The 17,889-nt window shown below is 34.6% G+C and overlaps 1 protein-coding gene across 6 annotated transcripts in view; it reads left to right on the top strand.

Moving 5' to 3' along the window:
• Epha6 (EPH receptor A6) overlaps window positions 1-17,889 on the top strand; it is a 955,104-nt gene that overhangs the window by 130,494 nt on the left and 806,721 nt on the right. Inside the window, exon 3 of one of the 6 annotated variants that reach the window (XM_060370602.1) lies at window positions 8,335-8,451. The exons of the other annotated variants lie outside the window; for them this stretch is intronic. Within the exon in view, the coding sequence (XP_060226585.1) occupies window positions 8,422-8,451 (30 nt within the window). The 5' untranslated portion in view covers window positions 8,335-8,421. The remainder of the gene's footprint in view (window positions 1-8,334; window positions 8,452-17,889) is intronic. 6 annotated transcript variants of the gene reach the window in all.

The following is a 17,889-nucleotide window of genomic DNA, read 5'->3' as shown; positions in this document are numbered from 1 at the left end:
TCTAGGAAGACTTTAATTTCCTTCTTTATTTCTTCCTTAACCCAGCTGTCATTGAGTAGCAAGTTGTTCAGTTTCAATGTGCATGTAGGCTTTTTGCTATTTCCATTGTTGTTGAGGTCCTGCTTTAGTCCATGGTGGTCAGATAGAATATATGTGCATCAATGGGGGAATAGATACAGAAATTGTGGTACTTTTACACAATGGAATACTATTCAGCAATTAAAAACAAGGAAATCATGAAATTTGCAGGCAAATGGTGGGATCTAGAAAAGATTACCCTGAGTGAGGTATCCCAGAAGCAGAAAGACACACAGAGTATATATTCACTTATAAGTGGGTACTAGACCTCTAAGATAGGATAAACATACTAAAATCTGTACACCTAAAGAAGCTAAACAAGAAAGAGGATCCTGGGTAATATGATCAATCCTCACTTAGAAAGACAAATGGAATGGATATTGGAAGTAGGAAAAAACAAGTAACAGGACAGGAGCCTACCACAGAGGGCCTCTGAAAGACTCTACCTAGCAGTGTATCAAAGCAGATGCTAAGACTCATAATCAAACCTTCAGCAGAGTGCAGGGAATCCTATGAAAGAAGGTAGAGTTTGTATGACCTGGAGAGGACAGGAGCTCCACAAGGACCAAATATATCTGGGCACAGGGGTCTTTTGTGAGACTGTATATCCAACCAAGGACCATGTATGGATGTAACCTAGAAACCCTGCTCAGACGTAGCCCATGGCAGCTCAGTATACAAGTAGGTACCTTAGTAAGGGGAATAGGGACTATTTCTGACATGAACTCAATATCTGGCTCTTTGATTTCTCCCCACTCCCGAAGGAGGAGCAGCCTTGCCAGGCCACAGAAGAGTTCTTTGCAGCCAGTCCTGAAGAAACCTGATAAGCTAGGGTCAGATGGAACTGGAGGAGGACCTCCCCTATCAGTGGACTTGAAAAGGGGCAGGGTGGAGATGAGGGAGGGAGGGTGGGATGGGGAGGGAATGAAGGAGGGGGCTACTGCTGGAATACAAAGTAAATAACCTGTGATTAATATAAAAAATAGAAATTATAAAAAAATAAATAAATTTTCTGTTAGTTTCATAATTTTCTGCCTCTCAAGATTAATACAAGTTAAAATACCACACAGAATAATAAATTAAATTTTTGTAACATCCCATGTAATTTAAAATTCCTGAATATATTATGTGTCTTAAGTAGAGAGAGAGAGAGAAAAAAAAGAGAGAAAGAGACTCACTTATTGTGTTGTCTTATATATGATAGAAAGCCTTTACTCTAACAATCTGTATTGAAAGGAACTCCTCCAATGGCCACCATTTTTGATGTTGCCAGTAATTGTTTCTGAATGTTTATATGGCATACAATTTTAACCATCATCAGCTAAATCTTTTATTCTGATTGATATAGTCTGTTTTTCACACCAAAGAAAAAGGAAAGTTTAGTATCAAAGACATCCAAAAATGGTTAACCTGTGCCACCAATGCTGTTTTAAAAGCTGTGTAAATGCAAAACAAAACAGAACAAAACAAAACATCATGAAATCAACTTGCTTACTCAGAGTAACAATTTTTATTAGTATTGTGTATATTGTATATTACATATATATATATTTAATTTGGTTCTGTCAACTCTTGTATCCATCAGCAACAACTCTCTCTTCCAATAACTATTATTTACTTTACCATTCCAAATATAACTCAGTAATTTTAATATGGCAAATAAATATTATTTGTAATTGAATACACTCAAATCCATACTTTTGAAACAATTTTGCCATTTCTCGACTCAGATTTGCTTACCTTCCTGAATATGCACTTATCGGTGATGAAATTTAAAAACTTGGTTCATTTTTGTTAAAAAAACAAAGGTCTCAATTTGGTTGCCTTTCCAGTTGTTATTACAAGCAGATGTATGTAAGGGCTAGGTCAATGATGTTCTCTTCTTCCTCTGTGTATATCAGGGATCAGCAGCCCCATTAGTTGTGTTTGAAGCTTATTAACTCTGTTTTTCTGTTGTAATTTGTGGGTTTTTTTATTACTTTAATTGATGATATTCCATAAGAGAAACTTTTTCCTGTTCCAGAATTTGCTTCATTTGTTGGTTTGTTTTCTTGTGTGGATTCCTTAACAGATTTATTGTTTTCCTTTTAAGTCTATTAGAACAACCTCGACATCTATTTTTTTGTTTTTGTTTTTTATTTCAGTAGTCATATTTTTTCTCTTTGTATTGTGCTGCATTTTTCTTCTTTCCCTGAGTGGCAAATTGCTATTGTATAGTGGATATGGGATATGGTTACGATATTTCAGTCCTGGATATTGTCATTTTAATTAACTTACAGATGACTGATTCTCGGGAGTTCACATTTACCCTAGGCTAGGAGGTGTTAGCCTCTTTCAGTTTTGTGCTTGGTTTTAGAAACACAACTTTCATTTGTAGACATGATTTTATCCTGAATCTTGGCTCCCCATGAATTTCTGTTGAAAGAGTAGTTTGTTAAGCCTCTTGAAATTTTTGCATTTTGTACTGCAAAATCTTATTTCCTTGTGAGCTGGGAGCTGAAATCCTTACTAAGTTGATGGGTTTTCGTTTGTATCTGCTGTCACTTGGCACATGAACCATTTGAGTCAGGTGACACTAGGTATTGGGACATGGTTCTTCTACCCTCCCACTTCCCTGACAGACTTCAGAAGAAACACCTCAACCCTAACCATTCGGTGCTCTGAAAGCTACTCAGTCCAACTTTTGATTCTCTAAAAAGTGATCGAAGACATTGCAACTTACAGCTTATCTTACTTGTTCCAATAGCAAATCCCTCCCCTGCCACTCCTCCTCTCCCACTACCTCCTCCACACAACACAGGCTAGAGACAGCAGAGTCCCTCTGTGAAGTGTGGTAGGATTAAAACCTGGGACAGATGGCTAGAATGCTTACTGAACATATCAAAGCAGACCGGGCAGCCAGGTTCCCCTGCATCCAGCAGTCTTTGCCCTTTAGAGGGCCCTCCTGGCTGGCATATCCCCTACCTTAAATTTCTCTATCCCAGAGTGCTGGGCTGCTGGTCCCTATACAATACAACTATTTCTGTTTTACCCATGTTGTTTGTATTTTGGGGCCTCATGGCTCCTGCTCCTGGTTCCCTCTGCTCTTCCCTCTTCCCTCTCCCTTTTTCTCCACATCTCCCCACATGGCTCCTAGTCATGTCCACTCAGGACTCCCCCACATGTCCCTGCCTCTGGTATGCTCTCATATATATAATATTTACATATTAAAAATTATATATTGATATATTATAATAATTATATTAATCTATTCATATTATATAATGTATAATAGCATGTTAATATAATCATTAACATAATAATATATAATTATATATAATTTTTTCCTCCACCATACCTAGAACCAGTAATGTTCCTTTACTTTTTATTTTATTTCTTTTTCTTTTCTTTTTTTTTTCATTCATTTGGTGCTGAATCCTGGGACCAATCACGAATGTCCTTTACTCTCTCTCTTTCTCTCTTTTTTTTTTTCATTAAAAGTGAATGTCCAGTGCATGAAATTTTCTTTCCACAGGCTTTGTCTTTCAAGTATATTTCTCTGGGGGCCTTCTTTGAGAGCACCAATCCCATTTTACAGAGTCTCCACATACAGAGACTCAAGTATATTTCTCTGGGGGCCTTCTTTGAGAGCACCAATCCCATTTTACAGATACACTCTACATGTGTATCTTTTACAGAGATACACATAATGTATCTATTCCCATACCAAATATGGATTGTGTCCATTAATACACATAGTGACAGAACTAAATTGACTTGAGGTTTAAAAAGGAACATATGAAGTTGGGAAGTAAACAGGTGGGCTTGGAAAACTAGGAGAGAGGTTATGGAGGGGAGATATTCAGGGGAAGGAATTTTGTGCTGTTGTTTTTATTTTCTATTTTATTTATTACAATTTATTTACTTTGTATTCCAGGTGTAGTCCCCTCCCTTGTCTCCTCCCAATCCCACCCTCCCTCCCTCCCTCTCTCATCTACTCCCATGCTCTTCCCCATTTCCACTGATGGGGAAGGTTCTCCTCCCCTTCCATCTGACCCTAGCCTATCAGGTCTCATCAGGATTGCTGTACTGTCTTCCTCTGTGGCCTGGTAAGGCTGCCCACCCACTCAGGGGGAGGTGATCAAAGAGCCAGCCAGCAAGTCGATTGAATTTGATCATTTGAAATTTCCAAATAATAAAAATTATAATATGATGGCTTTAAATTAATTACAGTTTTAAGTATAGTATTAAATAGTTGCCTGTAACAGTTATATGTTTAACTGTATCAGTTAAACATGTATATGTTTTCTCTTGGATGTTGTTTGTAAATGTGTTTATTTCCTTGGAAGAGGAAAAGAGACTAAGAACCCCAATCAAGCTTTTCAGATACATGGTTTCGGCTGAGCCCAGAATGTATCTAATTAAATATACCTAGGCATAGGCATAGGCCTGGAAGCTTCTAATCTTTCTGCAATCTATTCTTCTGCAAGCCTGGATCTTACACATTTGAGCTTCTAGCCTCTGTCTCCTAAACTTACACCTAGTATGTTTTCAGCCTCCAAGACTTACTGCTGAATAAGCTTACCCTTTATGTTTTATTCTGAATTCTGGCTGGATGGTTCAACTCAACTGTTGTGGCTCAAAACTCACCTCCAAGCTGACTAATTGGCTTTTCTTGGCTTCTAACTGAATTGTTCTGCTTGGAAAAACTGCCTCTGAACACCAGGAACTTAACTGCACTGAAATGCCTGCACCAAACCCAATTGAACTATACACTTTACTATACTGACTGCACATGTGCCACACTGCCTCTCCGACTCTCTCTGCAATGCCCTTAAGTTTTCTCTTTCTCTCTCTGTCCTGAGAGTTGGGCATTTCTTATCTCTGATTCATTCTTTCAAATCTTTCTCTGATTTTCACTTTTTCTGCCCCTCAAATAAATGTCATTGTTTGGGATTAAAGGTGTGTACTAAGGGCTTGTTCGTATTCCATCCAAAAGGATTAAAGGTGTGTATTCCAGCTGGATCACACAGACCTAAGTCATTCCATGTGATCCTTTGCCAGTGTAGCCATGATTCTGGATTAAAATTCCTCTACAGTTGTCACTAAAAGGAAGAAACAGGCATTTGCTGATGAATCACTTTTCCCTTGCTATATTAGCTATCCAGTTCTGTCCAGAATGTTATAGGAAATTTCCACAGACTGGGTAGATTAATATATAAATACAGTTTTCCTAGTTCTTGGATTTTGGCACATCAAGTTCAATGAACTGGTAGATTTGGTGGCAGGTCAGATTCTGCTCCTTTTATATACACTGCATTTCACTCTGCATTTCACACTGTCTTCACACAGTGGAAGAGGGCAGGGAAGTCTCTGGAATCTCCTTTTTATGGAATTTAATTTTTTTATGTGGAGTTGCAACTCTTTTACATCACTCTGATAGAATGCCTGAGAAAAACAACTCAAGAAGTAATGGGAAGTGCCTGATTTTCTCATGGTGTCAGAACTTTCAGTTCTGAGCTTTCAGCCTGATGCAGTGTTTTCAGTCCTGTGGAGTGCAGAAATCTGGCTGAATAGACTGGAGGAAAAAAGCTGATGTCATCATGGTGTATGTAAAGCAGGGACAGTAAGGAAAGGAAAGAAAGGCCAGAGGACTAGGCACAAACCCACCTCTTAAGAGTCCATGAATGCATCAGCAGATGAAGATAGCACCCTCATGATCCTCTCTGTACATCAGCTGAGATCAACAGCAGGATCCATCCAGGTGAACTAACATCTCCCCAACCCCCATAAATCACAGCACTAATCAGATCTCGGCTCATCCCATGGGTGTAGTTGAAATGCTTCAATCTGTTGCATCACTTTCTCGGCCTGTAGAAACTCTATGAAATAATAAATCAGAGAAGATAAAGTATCAGTTGAGATCATCAGCAAAATATATTATATTAGAAAAAATATATGCTTGCTTTAGTTTTCAAGAGTTTTCTCAAAGACAGTGGTTTCTGTTGTGGTTATTCTTGATTTTTGAGCAACAAAGATTTTTCTTGTTTTTTTTTTTTTGGTTTCTTCCGTCAGCTGATCTTTTTAGTGTATTGGATTTCAGTCTATTGTCAGCTTTGCAAATTGACATTGAACAGAGATGAGATCCTGGTAAACATCAGACTGTTGTAGTGCTTTTTTATTTTAATATTAAACTCTTCAGATAAAGATAATTAATATTCTGGTCTTTATGGGTTTTTATTTCAAAAGAGAAGTTGAAAACTTCCCTCTTAGAACTGTACTTTTTTTTCATAGCTACCCAACCATCTCAATAAAGTTTCTGAAGTCCACAGATTCCTGATTGTTAAGGGTTAAATTATCCTATTTGAATGTCTGCGATGTATTTGTAAATACCTTCACCATAGAAGATTCTATCATTGAATCACATTTCGGTCCCTAAATGACATGTTTTCCATGCTAAAACGAAGCTAATGGCAGAGTTTCTCCAACAAAATATAAAAATTATTTCCCCTTTAATGTGTTTTAATTACCTGAAGGTAACTAAATTTATAAATTTGTATAAATTGCATTGACTTAAAAAAGGCTGTTAATAAATAAAATATTTCAGTTTGATTGAATAGATGTTTGGCCTACTTTTAAAAGTATAATCACTTAGAGGTTAATGTCAATCTCTTTCAGATATGGTTGCCTTGAATTTTAGTGTTGCTTTATTATTTTAGATTTTAATAATTAATTTTGATGGAATCCTATTATATTATTAAAAATTACATTAACACATTTGGATTTTTAATTTTAGTTGTAAAGTACCATTTAATAAGTGATAATTTGTTTTACAGAGGTAATTTTTTAGTCTATGTTTTTATTTTATTAGTCATGATTTTGTAGTAATCAAATCTAGAGTTTTAGAACTTGTTACATGAAGAAAAATAGTCCCACTGGTTTTATAATTTACTGGTTTATGCTAAGTACTGAACAAATATAATTTTACTCTGTCTTTATCATACCAAATATGGGAATAGATACATTTTAAATATTAATAATATTGTTTAAATATATCCATTGGTGTTAAGTATTAATAAAATTGTATAAATTATATATTAAGAGAGGATAGCTAAAAATGAAGGCAACTGAAATTAAATATCGACATTTATCAAAGTGAATAATAATAAAAATATCATTTTTCCTAAAGGATCAAACATCTCAATATAAAAACATAGAACAGGAAACAAATAATTTTTGAAGTATAATATTATTTTTTAACCCATCACTTCAAATTTGTCTTCATCATTATTTAAAGTTATTATGTTAACACCAAAAAGAAACAATAATTATATTATTTCATTTTATGCCTACTTTCATTCATGTTATGGGAATCTGAATAGTTTTTAATCTCTAAAGTTCACTTAGATATTTAGAAGTTGATATGGACAAATAGGACAGCATTTTAGCTCTCAGTAGTCACTGTTTTAGTAAGCTCTGCTCTTTAAATCCATATTTAACATTATGTAGCCCATATTGCAGTGCCAACAATATTCTTATGCACTTTTAGAAAATGTACCCAAATCATCTTTAGTTTGATTCCTTGCCTTATAACATATATTAAGGAAAATTAAATTTAAACATGTTTGTTCTAATTAATTATACTGATTATTTTAACAAATTATGGATATATTTAGATCTAAAGAATAATATTATCTTTTAAACTCATTGTTAAAATACAATTATTGACATTTTGATTTGGATCTAAAACACAAATATATTTAAAATATTTATGTTAATATTATTTTATATCTGTGTAATATATTTAGAAATATTTTTATCAATTCATTTCATATTTCCTAGGGTGGAGAAAATCATAAATCATTAAACATTTATAGAAACACAAATTTTAAGTATAAAATATCAAAGTCATGTTCTTTTCTGAAGCATCATAAATCATTTTCGATCAAGAATATGACCCTAAACTAGTTCAGCTTCCTTAGAATTTGCATCTATGAATGTGTAGTTCTAAGGATGCTGGTTTATTTAAATTTCAAATTTCATTTTAATTTAAACGAACAAATGAAATATTTTTATCTTGAAGATATTGAGCATTTAACATGGAGCACTCATTAGTTATGTAGCTTATTATCAATAAAGTCCATATGCATTTGGAAAAGATGAATATTTATTGTCATACCATATAGCACCTTCACCAGGCAAAACTGCCAAAACAATATGGAAGAAAAAAAAAACCTCCTAAGAAAAATTTGATATAGCTTTCCTATGCTTTTCCAGACCTATTTCCAACACTGCTAAAGGGGGGAAATTCCAGAAGGCACTGAAGAGGTCACCTCTCCAGACCTGCTGTCGCGTCTGCTCTGGATGCTCAGGCTGCAGCTCCCTAGGAGCCAGGTTGGACAAGTTTCTAGGAAAAAAGATTATTCGCGTATAGCATATATTTTAAGTACAAAGGTTCTTTTTTTTTCCCATGAAAATTTGTGTATAGGCCACTGATCTACATACATTAAAAGTCCATAGTTTTATATTAACATTTGTTCTATGGAATTTTAAAAATATCAATAATGAATATTTAAATCTGTTAACATATGATTGAAATGTAAATGGTTTTAAAGGATGCAAAGTTAATTTGTTGAAATCATAGTGTAGCAGTTTTAGGCAGTTTTCAAAACCAATGACAATCTCTTATGATCCTTTAAGATTATAGAGCATGAAGTTAAATTTTAAATTGTATATGTTTTTTTAAAAATTTCAAGCTTTCCCATAAAACTATACAAATGACAATAGTGTATTAAGTAATTCTGTTTCTTTCTCTACCTCAAGTCAGGGAGATTTATAAAATCCTGCTGGCATAAATGGAAAATTAAAAGTAGTAATTCTACCTATGCTATTCGTTTCCATGTTTGGGATAAGTCTTCACAGATACGCCAAAGAATTAAAAAAATACTTAAAAGGTCATTTTATCTAAGACTAATACGAAGTTAAAATTTAGACTTGATGTATTTGTAAAGTACAAGGAGACATCACTAATAGTGTCACAGTGCATTGTAGTGAAGAAGAATGAAAGTCACTTTATACACAATGATTACATATAATAACTAATGAGTATAAATAATGTACTCAGGAGACACACAGTTCACATTTTAAAGTTTTTTTACCCAATGCTAATTGCCATTTATGGATACAAAACATGTAAAAATTATTTGCATAAAAACCAATTAATGTTGTAAACTTTTAAATAAAAGACCTAGAAAACAATAAATTATAATAAATACAAACACGTAAAAATTTCATATTTGTATTTGTGAAAGCTAATTTTACAATAATGTATTTATCTATATCTACTTTTATAAGGTATAATATTACTAAATTTTACAAAATATTTTATAAGTAAATGTGTAGAATAATCTACACATGATTTATAGCACTTACTTTGTATTGTAATTATTGCTTGAGGGGTAATTTGTTATTCTTTTCCATGTATTATCATTAAATTTTTACTGCCATGAGGAGGTAATCAGATATCAATATATCATCTATATTTCCGCCTCCAGGGAGCACAAACAAATTGAAATTAAGTGTTAATTACATATAAAATTAGTTGATAGAACTGAATATACAAAATCAAGTATTTAAAATGATCCTTACTCAAAAAAAAAAGTGCTTCATTGACTTGTTTGAAAATGGATTCATCATCCTAGAAGAATGTACTTATTTCTTAATTTTTTTTGAAAAGTTAAATAAATTTTAGTTGCAACTATTCTATCTTAGTTCTTAGCTGCTGCTATTTTTTGGGCTTTTTTTTAACTTTTATTTTATTTTTCTCTCATATATTACATCACTGAAGCATGATTGCAGTTTTCCCTCCCTCCACTTCCTCCACTCATCCCAGCCCGCCCCCCACCTCCCTTTATCCCTAGATCAACTCCTTTGTGTCCCTTCAGGAAAAAAAAAAAAATTCTTGTAAAATTTTTTGTTAAGTATCTCTAGAAAGATGATCTGCGATCTGCTCTGTATTTCTGTACACATATGCCGTGTTCTCAATCACATTCAGCTCCTGTGTTTCTTAACTGGAAAACACTTGTAAGTCCTTCTGCTAGGAAGACATAAATTCCCTTTAGCTAATGGACCTATTCTAACATAGCCTAATACATTGCTGGCATGTCCAGACCTAGAGGAGAAGTCCAATTTATATTTAAATTACAGACAACATTATGTGTGGTTCTGTAACTATTAAAGCAACTGAACTGCCCATTTGTTGGGCTCACTTAAGCATGAAGGAAATAGTGAAGATTCTGTACATTTACTTCTGAAGCATCGCTAACAAATGAGGCTCAGCTCACTTTCCTGTGAATTACCAAAATTGAAAAGACCCAAGGAAGCAGGTAACAAAGGGAAAGTGTACTAATGAATAAAATTTTCTAATTTGTTGAAATATAAGAAGACTAACCCAATTAACATGCTGCTCAATCTTAGTATTTTATTCATTTTTTGATCAAACTTTATTACACATAGATCGTAGTTACTTCTACTTGAAAAAATCATATCAATGAAAATACATTCTGATATTCTTTCTGCTTTTTCCATTTCCTAGTTTGTTTTTCTTACAAAAATCAAAACTTTGGTCTTATGGTGTGTGTGTGTGTGTGGTATGTACATGGTATATATATATATATATATATATATATATATATATATATATGATATCCAGACACTCATAAGATATGGGGCATTTTAAAATATGCTATTGAACTGTGAGTTCATTCCTGCCTTAGATTTTCCTAGAAGAGAAAGCCTCTAAACTTGGAACACCTGTGAAAGTTGGATATCTATCAGGAAATGTATCTCAAACTAAAATTATCCTCAGTCTCCTCTACTCCTCTCAGCCCATCAGGTGTCATAAAGGACGTGCTGCCTACCAATCCTCTATACAGCACTTGGGGTTGTATATGGTTTCACTTTTGAAAACACTATAATTGATTGAAAAGTATATTTTTATACTTTTGCTTTTGAAGAAACCTCAGAAGTCAGTTAAGTTATAAAACCATTATTAAAACTCTGGTCTTAGAAAGCATGGCCTTCTCTCTGGATTAATAAAATTTACTGCTAAGTGTTGTTTCAGATTTCATTTTGCCTTGCTTGACTTTTTTTTTTAATATCAAAATGTTCTGTAGGTTATTGAACCACAGTAATGAAAGCTTTTGTGAAATGGAAATACTTCACTGATCCTCATATTGCATAAATTATACAGTCAAAGAAATGTAACAATCAGTTAATTTGCATATGATTCAGATTATGGGTTTATAAAACATATAGTGAAGATATAAGTTCTGAATTCATCCATATATATGTATTAGTAACATATTGTATATTACTAATATGTATGATTAATGTTACTATATATTATTATATAGTATATATATTTATTACTATATATTACTAATGAATATGTGTTAGGTCTCCAAAGTATCAAATATATATATATATGTGTGTGTGTGTGTGTGTTTATATATGCATATATATGGATTTGGACAATGTAAAATGTTATTATAGATCCAAAAATATATAGCTATAGTGAAATAATGTATAATTTAGTGGTTAACTATAAAATTAGTAGATTAAAGTTAAGTATATCTTAAAGGATATAAAACAGAGAGAACAAATATGTGTCCAGAAAAATATTTAATTCTGCTTTCCAAGAAATAATTACTTGCTTTTAATATGTGTGGGGAAGAAAAAAGAAATGTCAGAATTCTAATAAGTCAAAGTTCTCAATTAATTCAAGAATTTTCTTCTATGGTGGGGATGGGGGAAACAAAGTTCATTTTTTTTTAGAGCAGGTTTAGTTTCCCGGTAGTATGACACAGAAAGAGCAGATTATTTCTTGCTTCTGCTTCTCCACAAGCCTCCCCGCTTGCTGCAGACCTGTTTATTTGCTGTAACTGCAGTTTCCACACTCCCTGTCACTCAAATTTATAACCAACCCACCATTATAATCAGGCAGACAAATTTAGTTGTCCTAAGTATTTCCTCTGAGCTCTGGTTGTCCAGTACTTTCTCCTCTTTAATTCTGGTAGTTCAGCACCTTTTCTTCTTTAAGCCAGGACAGTGACTAGGCATCTTGCTTTTTCACATGTTCCCCTTTTTTTCTACATGTCATATAGCTGTAATCACACACTCTACACATTTTTTTTTTCTGATTGTTTCTTTCACTTAAAATTAACGTGTGTTTTAATATACTCTATATCCTTGCTTGGTATAACACCTCATTTCTATTTTCACATGGAATAATATTTTATTCTTGGTACTTGTGTAAATTTTTAGGTGGAAACCTGAACATGCTTAGGCTATTTCCCAAAAGTATTTTCAGATTAGTTTTTAGGAAATAAATTTGATGGTATTTTGATGAGCAGTTATCTTTCTATTTCTCCTAAATTACATACTTAAAACCCATTTTCAGGGATCATTTTAATCTATCTGTTACCTGCATCTGCCTTTTCCATGTAGAATAAAGGAACTTGTGTTGAAGATGGTCACCCTATGTAATGAAAGCTTAAGATATTCTAACTATTCAACTTATATTCAGTCAGGCCCCAGGGTCACCTTGATATGCATTTGGTTACAGTATCATGATCTCAGATCTGGGAACAGTGATTCATACCTGTAGGTCTTGCACTAGGGAAGCAAAAGGCTCACACTAGTCTGTTACCCATCTAAGCTGCAAAGTGCGACCATGCCTTAAAAAGAGATCAAAACCACATACTTCAAATATCATTAATAAATGCATAATTTCTAAGGTAAAAGGTGTTTTAGTAACTTTATTAATGTTGATTTGTGTCCATGAAAGTTAAGAAATATTAATTTTGAGAAAATTAAGAAATATTAATATTACAATTGATCTGTTTTATTGATTAAAGCCATAAATAAAATGATTATTTAATAAGAATTAAGTCCATGATGTATAGTTTCATATTTTAATATAAAATCCTTGTGGGATGAATGTTTTAATATTTGGCTAATGATTTTTCTATTCTGAATTCAAGATATTAAAATGTATAGTTACAAGATATTAAAGAATCTGACAAGGATGTTCATTAATGTTGCTAAGTTTATACAACTGATGTCTGAGAGTCTAATAAGTCATATATATATATATATATTACAGAAACAAAATAATATGTAAAATATTAAAAGGTCCCAGAACATATTAGCTCCATAAGGTTAAATTGTCTTTCCCACTTGTGTTGCCTGTTTTGAGGGTGTGCCTGTGAATTCCTGAATTAGTGGGACATTTGCATACCCTAGTTAGGGAACATCTAGTGCGCTATGGCCATTTGAAGTGTGGCATCAGCGTGTGTATAATTTTTTTACAGTATTCAGCATAATGATAAATGAATTTAATTATCAGTTACTTTTCTACTGCTATCATAAGACACCATGACCAAGACAATTTATTTAAGTAAGAGAAGTTCACTGGGGACTAACAGTGCACAGGATGAGCCCATGACCATCGTGGTGGGGAGCACGGCAGCGGCCATGCAGCCATGGTACTGGAGCAGTATCTGAGAGAGCTTACAACTTGAGAAACAAACATGAGACAGAGCTAAGTGGAAGGGCATGGACTTTTGGAACCCGAAAGCTTACCCCAGTGACAACTCCCCCAACAAGGCAACACCTCCCAAATCTTCCCAAACAGTTGTACCAAATGAGGACAAAGTATTCAAACATATGAACCCTAGGAGAGCAGGCATTCCCATTCAAACTACTGTCCAAAGAATTGAAGAATGAAGCACTTTGTTTCTTATGTATCTGATTGTTAACTCAAGCATGGGAACACGCTGTGGATTTATAAACATTTACTAAACTGAGGTGAGCAAGAACCTGCCATGGTACTGGATAATAAAGAACTGGTTTCCCCTTCCTTTGTAATAGAATTCTATTATATAATAAAACTGAAACTATTAACATGGAAATAACATCAAGTAAGGTATCTACTGGTAGTAAAAGTTATTCAGTTTATATAAGGCTGTGGAGAAGATGAGTATGGATTGCGATTATTTACTATTAGAAATATAGTTTGAGGCACATTTAACTGTCCTATATGCTCATATAATTATTCCTAATGAATATTATTTATAATAATTACTTAAAATTACTTCATAAGATTGAAATGAGGATTGAACAATTTTTTTAGAAGTGCATATAGCAATGGCATACAATAGTAATTCTCAGCCTGTGGATCATGATCCCTTTGGGAACTGAATGACCCTTTCACTTGGTTGCATATCAGATATCTTGCATACCATTTATTTATATTATTACTCATAACAGCGGAAAAATTACAGTTATGAAGTAGCAGCAAAAATAATTTTATGGTTGGGGGGTTCACCACAACATGAGGAACTGTATTAAAGGGTTTAGCATTAGGAAGGCAGAGAGCTACTGGTATATAAGGTTATTGGCACCTGAAAATAAACCACTATAGCTAGTTAAGTTAGATGCCAGTTTAGTGGTGTTAATATACTAATATACGTAACCATGTCAGTGATAGAAATATTTTTAGAAAGGGGGATGCGGAGGTAGGAATGCTAATTTGTTCATGAAATATTTGACTAAACAAAAACGGAATTTTTAATTGTGTTGTTTCTTTTCAATGAATGTTATTAAAATGTCAGTGTTTGCTTCAGTGTCATGCCTGCTTTTATTAAATTAAAACTCCTTATTTCTATGATATCTATTTTTCTATGATCATCATTGAAATGCTCATAGAAGATTATATGTTAATGAAAATATTTGCACTATCTAGGACTTTAATCTAAAGAGAAGGACAGTTGTCTTACTTGTGAAAATGCAAGTTTTATATAAACGTTTTGTGTCCATAAATTCAACACTATTTTTATCACGTCCTTATTTTTAAAATAATTCTCCCTCATATATGTTAATGTAATTTGCATATAAATAACACTTTAATACAAAGATATGATAATGAATTTCTATGTGGGAGGGTATAGAAAAACTGGCAACATGATAACTCCATTACTAAAGTGAAAGTTTTTTATTATGTATAAGAGAGAAAAGTATCCAGAGGCATCTGAAAGAGTCCAGAGCAGAAAGAGAAAGAAGTAGACTAGACTCAGCCAGGGCTATGGCTAGAGAGCTGGAGAGAGAATAGTGAAAAATAGAGAGACAGCAAGAGATAGGTAAGGCAGGAGAAAAATCCCTTGTCATTATATAGATATATAGAGTCTGAATGGGGATATTTCACAGCCCATGGATGTGAAAAGGTATGAAGGTGTGAAGGACCATGGAGCCTTTGAGATATAGAGCAAGTACTTGTGAGGAGGGATTGATGGAGCCTGGAGGCCAGCATGTTCTGTGTGTGTGTGTGTGTGTGTGTGTGTGTGTTTGGTTGGTTGGTTTTGGTTTTTCAAGCAGGTTTCTCTGTGTGTGTGGCTGTCCTAGACTCACTTTGTAGACCAGGCTGTCCTCAAACTCACAGAGATACACCTGCCTCTGCCTCTCTGAGAAATGGGATTACAGGTGTGTGCCACCATGCCTGGCTCCAGCATGGTTTTTGATATACAACCATAGGTATATAGGTATATATCAATAGAGTTATGTCCCTTCTTCAGAAGGAAAAAAAAGACTTTTTGGGAAAGAAAACCTATTTCACAAGTTAAGAAAGTCAGAAAGAATATAGATTTTTATCTTATGGTCCTAAATCCTTCTATAGTCCAGCTTGAGCTCATTTCTAGACTTATGGACTTCCTGAGCTCTAAGAGCTTTAAGAAAAGAAAACAAAAAGCACGTGGAAAAAAAAAAAACAACTTGCCAGAACTATAAAAAAAAATCTCTTTTCGCTAAATTGGGTCAGATTACTAATGTTTTGAGTGTCCAGTCATCTCTACTTTCTGTTGTACTAATGATTAATTAAATTAAAAATGAACCCTAGCTTCACAATCACCGCCTCAAGTCACTTGTATCTTTCACTCCCCTTAAATTTTTTTCCCCTAATGTAATCTATTACAAATACTAAATTTCTTTTTCGTAGGAACTCAGGTTTTGAGTCATAGTAAAAGCTTGAGGACCCAAAAAGATTTTGGGCTAAAAGCATGAACACTCATTCTTCTATCCAGACAGAGAATATGTGTAGATTAGACAGATGTTTTAGCACAAGGATAAGCACTTTTAAGTCAATACTTTGAAAACAAGCAAAGCAAATTTAAAACCTTGAGCTGTCTGAAGAGAATGATACCCCAACCAAGGATCATTCATGGAGATAACCTAGAACCCCTGCACAGTTGTAGCCTGTGGCAGCTCAGTCTCCAAGTGGGTACCTTAGTAATGGGAACAGGGACCTTCTCTGACATGAACTCAGTGTCTGGCTCTTTGATCACCTCCTCCTGTGGGGTGCAGCATTGTCAGGCCACAGGGAAGACAATGCAGCCAGTCCTGATGAGACTTTATAGGCTAGGGTCAGATATCAGGGGACTAGGGGAGGGGTATGGGAGGAGAAGAGGGAGGGAGGGTGAGATTGGGAAGAGATGAGGGAGGGACCACAGCCGGGAGGAATACAAATTGAGTAAGTTTTAATGAATGATAATAATATTAAAAAAGAAGAAAAAAATATTGAGCTATGTCTGTGATAATAGTGGTAAATGCTTACAAGAGCTACATTAATAGTTTATCAGAACCTGATTGGTTACTTTCAAAACTCTGAACTTTTGATGTCTTAATATAACAATATGCAGAGTGGGAAAGAAATCTGTAACATTTTCTGCTTTTTTTTTAATACCTTAGGTCACTTTCTTATACCTTTTACACACCTTAAAACACTTTCTTAGACCCTGAAACATTTTCTTAGATATTCACAACTTAAGCTTTTACGTCCCCATGACCTTCATAACCTTTACTTTTTTTTTTTAATCCAATATTTCACCATGAGACAGAGGTGGTTGATAACTGAGATAAGTCATTTGTAAATATAATATCTTTAAATAAAGTATCAGTAAAAAGTTACAATAAAATCTTTTTGTGGATTTATCTCTTTTTCAGGTTCGCTAAAGCGTGTGTAGCTCTAGCAGTAGCTCTAGGAGAGTGAGGCCTGTGGCCTTATGAAGAGACTGAGAAGGCAGCTGATGCTTTGGTGGCTCTCAGTAAAGAGGGCTGCCAGACGTGAGCTTATTCGCTCATTTGTCTGTGAGGTAACAGTTGTTAACGTCTTGTGAGAACTTTGAAATCAGGTTCGCCAGTTTTGGGCCATTGATCTGTACTGAGGCTAAGCTGATGTAATAAATTCTGAGTCCATAAAGGAAGAGAAACAGGGTCGCAGAATGGAATAACATGGGGATGTGTTCCTGTAATTTCTGAAAGGGAGCTGAGAGTTGAAGCTGTGGGACTGCCGAAAGGAACTGGAAATACCAAGGAGAGCACAGGGAGGAGGGACTGTCTTTAGTAGAGTAGACGGCCCATAGGGGTGGAGAAGCCCAGAGCTAAGAGAGGAAGTTGCCCAGAGAGTGGTAGCCCCAAGGGTATAGAAGCTGGCTCCAGGAGCCAGATAGTCTTGCGGCATAGGACAAGAGGGAAAAGGTTAAGGATCAAAGAGAAACAAGTGCCCAAGTGAAGGGCATAGCGGCCAGAGGGAAGCAGCAGAAGAAATGGACTCTAGAATTTGGAGTCAAAGTCACAAACAAATGATCTGTGTTCTACATTAGGAGGATTGATTTTGAGCTGACGCTGCATGGGAGAACAAGTGTGTGCAGGCTGTGTGCCAGCTGCAGTTGGCCTGCTCCTGTAAGAGATCCCACAACACACACCTCCTGCTACGTCCTG

The sequence above is a fragment of the Meriones unguiculatus genome, chromosome 17, assembly GCF_030254825.1.
Source record: "Meriones unguiculatus strain TT.TT164.6M chromosome 17, Bangor_MerUng_6.1, whole genome shotgun sequence".
NCBI lineage: Eukaryota > Metazoa > Chordata > Mammalia > Rodentia > Muridae > Meriones > Meriones unguiculatus.
The sequence above is the reverse complement of the archived record's forward strand: the minus strand, read 5'-3'. Positions and strand labels throughout refer to the sequence as shown.